Source organism: Pinus tabuliformis, chromosome 1_1, assembly GCF_031772625.1.
Source record: "Pinus tabuliformis cultivar Carrire ecotype Pingquan chromosome 1_1, CPIR1, whole genome shotgun sequence".
Classification (NCBI taxonomy): Eukaryota; Viridiplantae; Streptophyta; class Pinopsida; order Pinales; family Pinaceae; genus Pinus; species Pinus tabuliformis.
The window spans coordinates 951,686,654-951,692,916 of record NC_142297.1 but is presented as its reverse complement, the minus strand read 5'-3'; the positions used below and the strand labels follow the sequence as shown (position 1 = coordinate 951,692,916).

General features: G+C 38.4%; 1 protein-coding gene across 1 annotated transcript; it reads left to right on the top strand.

The window, feature by feature from the left end:
- The first annotated feature begins 1,337 nt into the window (after positions 1-1,337).
- Positions 1,338-3,533, top strand: LOC149217650 (uncharacterized). The gene is made up of 3 exons (XM_089393019.1): positions 1,338-1,630; positions 1,712-1,955; positions 2,988-3,533. Exons 2-3 carry the CDS (start codon positions 1,797-1,799, stop codon positions 3,297-3,299), a joined length of 471 nt encoding a protein of 156 aa, XP_089249145.1. The 5' UTR covers positions 1,338-1,630; positions 1,712-1,796; the 3' UTR covers positions 3,300-3,533.
- The last annotated feature ends 2,730 nt before the right edge of the window (positions 3,534-6,263 follow it).

The following is a 6,263-nucleotide window of genomic DNA, read 5'->3' as shown; positions in this document are numbered from 1 at the left end:
TGCTCATAATCTAAATGCTCTAATAATTTTTTACGACTTTAGGATTATCCTTCACCATTTGGTGGTTCACTCTCTTCCAAAAGATAGTAAATAGAAAATTATCTTAAAAAAATCAAAGCTCTCCTTCCCAAATTCCAACCCTGTAAGTTTTTTCATGTTCTCCAACAAAATAATCAAGAAGAAGATAAATTGGCCAACAAAGGGGCTAGTTTGGAAATATGAATGTTATGGATCAATGGGCAAGAGTCAATATGCCCTATCCCCTAATGCTTCCCCTGCCCCTTAAATGAGTATGTTAGTTAGATTTTGTAAAATTTTGGGTGTTTTTTGGAAAGTGTACACCTTTAGATATAATAGGTATGCTTTAGAGGTAGTATGCTTTTTTTAGAGTACTCCGAAGTGGAAATATTTTATTTTAGTTTTAGTCTACCATTTAGTTCTTGCCCTATTTTGATGTAATATTATGCTCCAAAGGCGAAATTTCTTTTAATACAAAATTTTCATTATGGTAAAAATAAAATATAAAGAAAAGAGGCCATTTTCTTATTCCCATTACTATGATTATGAAATGATCAAATTAAAGTGACTTTCTCATACAAAAATTATAAAAATTATGTAAATCAAACTATGTTCAAGAATTCCCCACTATCAAACATAGACCAACAACGGTTAAAAATGATCAAATATAATTAACCATACTCAAACCATTATAACCCATCAACAACACTCAAACCATTATAACCCATCAACAACAGTGAAAAATGATCAGATATAATTAACCATACTCAAACCATTATAACCCATCACGAAACACTTTGAATCAATCTAGCATACAATACCAGACAACTACAATTGTTTTTATCTATACTATACATTATATTGCTACAAAATTTCTATCACTACGATACTACACATCACAACAAAACTTACATTCTTGGACACAACACACCACAACTACCATCTCTCAATTGCATCAAATTTTTGTCCATGATTACATCATGAATTACATCACTTTTCAACCTAAAAAAAATAGATATCGGTTTGTCTGGCCACAACTTTGTGAAAAAGTGGCTTTTGGTGAACCCACAAACTTCTTTGCATCTTCTAGAACATTTACCAGTCTAAAAATTTTGGCTCATGGTCGATCAGCATGTAGCCTACCAAAGACAGGTATAAAAATTTTCAAATATTCAATTCAACCAAAGACAGGTATCAAAATATTCAAATTTTACACGCGTGAAAAGAAAGTCGGTGAAAGTGAAAGCACCTGAAACTAATTCGAAACAACGAACCAAACTGAAATTATGAATGGAGAAGATTCATTCGGTCCTTCCTCCCATACATTTAGTTTGAAAGGCCGTGCTTCGCAATAAAAGGCACGTCTGGCAGTATTGTTTACGGAGCCCACAACTTCGTCGGCCTTGCCCTCGAATATGTCCCACGTGGCTCGCCGGGATCTGCGATTCGCTTGGCAATCTTTCTGCAGTGAATCGACAGCTCAGTTTTGGGGAATACAGCCAGGCTGCCAGGAGGCTCATGAGATTTGTCCCATTTAATAGCATGCCCAGGCAAACAGAATATGCAGAGTTCCCGCCCTTTGGAATTTTCTGCCCCTTCCAGATTTATCGAGGTCATGCAGTTATCTTAAATCCGAGAATATCTGTTGGGAACTTGTAACAACTTAATGACTCTGGAATGTTTTATTGTGCAGATTTCGGTTCCGGTTCTGGTTTTGGGCAGGTGAGCTGTCTCGAATTGTCTTTTGTGTAGTTAGTGCGTGATTTCCAGCCAGGAAAATGAAAGGCGAAGGGGGCAATTCAGATGAGGATTCCAGGAAGGAGGTGGCCGGCGGCGGTGGCGTTACGATCGAAGAGTTGCAGAGGAAAATGGCGGAGTTCGCCAGGGAGAGAAATTGGGATCAGTTCCACAGTCCCCGCAATCTTCTCTTGGCTCTTGTAAGTCCACAAGGTTTTAGTCTCTGTATGAAGTTGTCCTAGCGACCATTCAAATTCTAGATATGATGTTTTTCGATTATTTGAATGTACCGTTTGCGCGAGGTTCCTTTCCCCCCTGTTCCTGATATTTTTCTGATTGTTTGAATGTATAAAGTTATTAAAACCGTTTGTAGAAGGTTCCTTTTCCCCCTGTTCCTGGATCTCTACCTAGGATTGAATGGGATAAGCCTGAGTGTTGGCTTACTCTATCTATGGATCGTGTTTTTCTGTGTTCAAGTCTAATAAGGAGAAAAATTCCCTTCTCCCAACCTTGTCTGAGATTTTGATATAAATTTTGAGCTGCTGAAGTTCAAGGCTTAAATCTAACTCATGCTTATCTAGGGTATTTTCAAAGAAACTCATGCTTATCAGGTAGTTGTATTCTCACCGTGGCTCGGGAGGTCTACACTGGCTGTTTAAAATGTGCATCCGATTCCAGCTAAGACAATTTCCCCTACACAGTGTGTCACAATAACAAACTCATCATGAAGAACTTGACAAGAGCTATTGTGCCAACAGCTATATAGAGGCTATTTCTGTCTCTAATTTGACAATCTGGCTTTAAAATGTACGTCCAATTCCAGCTGGAAAATCCCCCCTACAGTGTGTGTCAGAGTAACAAACTCATTATGAAGAATTTGTCAAGAGTTACTTGTGCCAACAGCTATATAGAGGCTAGTTCTGCTTATACTTTGACAATCCTGTTTTGACTTGCAGGGAAAACCTACTATATATTCACAACAATGTAGAGTGAGGTGTAGATTTATTTTCTGTTATCTTAGGGTATTTTTTTGTTTGGTTATTCAATTGTTTCCTCTGCTATATTGGTTTGTTTTTATCTATTAATCTTTTCAGTATATTATATTCCATGAACATATTCCAAGAAGGACTGTCTTATTGTAACAGCTGTTATCCTGTGGTAGTTCTTAATGTCAAAGTACATAACCATTTCCTTGCTATAACTCTAGTGTTGCGCATGATTTCATGTTTCAGGTGGGAGAAGTGGGTGAACTGTCTGAAATATTTCAATGGAAGGGCGAGGTTCCAAAAGGTCTTCCAGGCTGGAGTTCTGCAGAGAAGGAGCATCTTGGTGAAGAGTTATCAGATGTTCTACTATATTTGGTGAGACTTGCAGACATCTGTGGGGTGGACCTTGGTGAAGCAGCACTGAGAAAAGTTAAGAAAAATGGTCTCAAATATCCTGTTGAGCGGTGCAAGGGCTCCTCCAAGAAGTACACGCAGCTTGCGAATGTTGTGAATGAGGAGGAGTTCAGGGTAGATACGGCCATAGAAGAATACTTGTGATGGTGCTCCAGCATGTGCCTTTGGTCATGCAGTCTCTTTTTTACAATGTGTAATATTTGTTGAAGCATTTCATGATATTGATCTCACTTCAGCAGTCTTTCACTCAGGTTTCAACGAGAGGGGTGTGAAATGAAACATAGAATCATGCATATTAAATGTAAACGAAGCCTTTTTTGTTTTAAACATGGAATTATGCATATTAAATGTAAACGAAGCATTTTTTGTTTTTTATGATTTGATTACGTTTTTGATGGTTTTGTAAATTGCCCAACTGGAACTTTAATTGGAATTTGATGAAGATGATCATAATTTTCCAAGGTGTCTATCTTATATGATTATGCTGGGAGTCAATTTCGAGAGTGAAGTTAGAAGTGGGATCTGCGGAGGAGAAACAATATTGGTTGTGACTGAAACTTACATGATTGTGGTTGGCATCCAACAGTTATCCAGCCTATGGCTGAAAACATGGACTGAATTATTTACAGATAATCTGAGATATAACATTGCCTCTGTGCAGGAGCTTATTTCAAATCCAAGCAGAACCTTTATGGAAAGTTTTGTTGCCATAGAGCCCAGTTCTCTACGTAAACGAAGCAATATTAGACCTCGATATAATATTCTTTTAAAACAGTCTTCATTGATACGAGCCCCTCACGGAATATCATCTGGGCATGCTCTCAAATCTCAAATTTTCAAGAGCACTTGGGGTTGACCAGCAAGCCCTCAAAGAGGGCTTTTCCTCGTTAGGGCTTGAGTTATGGTTTGAGGATTGCAGAATATTGAACCTAATCAAATCCTTGCCTTTGAACATGACAAAATGTTTAATGCGTTTAAGTGAGAAATCCTTTTGGGATATTTTGTGGGTCATATTATTAAGAGGTGGTGCAGGGAGGTTGGGACTCACATGGCTGGCACTGTATCCATTCCCACAACTTGACCAAGGCTTCTTGTTATTCCAGTTTACTTGATAAGGTTAGCTTTCCTGAAGTCATCAAGTGTGGCATGTGGGTTTGTAAAAACATGGTTTTTTCTCCTCAGAGTGGGGAGTGGGGGGTTCCCTATTGATAAGGCAGCCAATTGGCCGATTGCTTTGCCTAGTTTGGTTTGAACTTCCTAGTTTCCCAATGCTCCTATAGCATTTTCCAAATATAAATCTTGGCCCACAGTGGTGGCTACTGCCATCAGCAATTTATTATGAAACAAAATGATAAGGCAGCCTATTAATACTTGCAGAATATCTGTTTTAATAGGTGTTAAAGCTCAAACCATTTTATCCATGATTATTGGTTGATGGCTTAAGTTGAAATCCGCAATGGTATTGACCACTCAAGTCCCTTAACCGCAAAGATGTTCCAGTGTGGATATAATCTTGGCTTTGTCATCGGCAATTTTTTTCCTCGTAAGGGTAGGAGACAAAATGATAAGGGAACCTATTAAGTATATTAACTTGTAAACATATTCTTAATCTAATAATGACCTTTAACCGCAAAGATGTTCCTAGTGTGGAGATAGTCTTGGCCCACCTTGGCAATTGCTATTTGTCATCATCAATTGCCCACATTGGTGGCTATTTGTCATCAGCAATTTATCCTACCCTCACAAGGGTAGGAGAGCAATTTATCCTCATAAGGGTAGGAGACAAAATGATAAGGGAACCTATTAAGTATATTAACGTGCAAACATATTCTTAAGTTAATACACTATAATCTTGGCTCACATTGGCAATTGCCCACATTGGTGGCTATTTGGGTGGGAGAGCAATTTATCCTCCTATCCTCATAGGGGTAGGAGACAAAATGATAAGGGAACCTATTAAGTATATTAATATGTAAACATATTCTTAAGTTAATACACTATAATCTTGGCCCACATTGGCAATTGCCCACATTGGTGGCTATTTGTCATCAGCAGTTTATCCTCATAAGGGTAGGAGACAAAATGATAATGGAACCTATTAAGTATATTAATGTGTAAACATATTCTTAAGCTAATACTGTTATTGAAGGAGGATAGGTACTGTTATTGAAGGAGGATAGGAGGATGGACCACAAGCTAATAATGTTATTGGAGGATAGGAGGATTCTTAAGCTAATAATGTTATTGAAGGAGGATGGGTATCCAAAAGCTACAAGGCAAAAGGCTACAACAAGGGTTGGTTGTTGGTTCTAGCAGGTCTTAGGGTCCTCTTTTTGAAAAGAAAAAGCAAAAGCCAATGATGTGTTAGGTTTTTAGTTATTGTTTAGTGGGGAGAAGGTTGAAGGTTTTTAGTTATTGTTTAGTTGGGAGAAGGTTGAAGCGCTTACTTTTCAAGTAGATAACTTAATACTTAGTTGAAAAGATTAAAGACTTTTATTTTGGTTAAAATTGTGAATTTCTAATGAAAGCTATCTTATAAAATAATATTTAGAGTACAAATGATTTTTATTTTTTTTTTCTAAGTTATACTAATTCTATTAATGAAAAAAAGATATCATACACTGAGGCCGAAGCCTGTACTTAACCATGCCAGAGGAATGGCATCAACCAGCAAAAGTCTGGATTTGAACTGCCCAGAAGGGAAACCAGTTCGTAACCAAAAAGTTCAGAAAATTAGCTTGCTGCCCATGCAGGGGAAACCAGCAAAGCATCCAATTTTGTATCATTGTATCTAATGAGACCAAAAAAAGAAAACCCAACTGAAGAGCCGAAAATCTTATAGTGTTTTCCCAAAAACCCATTGTAAACAGAAAGCTAAAAAACAGAGTCCCAAAAAACCTGAGACACGTGGCATGCTGAGTGGCAGACTATGTGGCGGACGCGTGGCACACTGAGTGGCAGCAAGGTGGCAGACAAAGAGGCTGACACACGGCATCGAGGTGGCAGGCTAGGGACGTGGTGGCGACGGAGGGTGCTCCTCCACAATGAAGCATTTGTACTCCTCCATGTCGCCACTTGCCAACAACGATGTCTCCGTGTCGCCAGCCT

Excerpts from the sequence above, each read along its gene's own strand:
- LOC149217650 (XM_089393019.1), top strand. The coding sequence starts at position 1,797 with ATGAAAGGCGAAGGGGGCAATTCAGATGAGGATTCCAGGAAGGAGGTG. Across the intron at positions 1,956-2,987 it reads GCAATCTTCTCTTGGCTCTT|GTGGGAGAAGTGGGTGAACT; the intron begins GTAAGTCCACAA and ends TTCATGTTTCAG.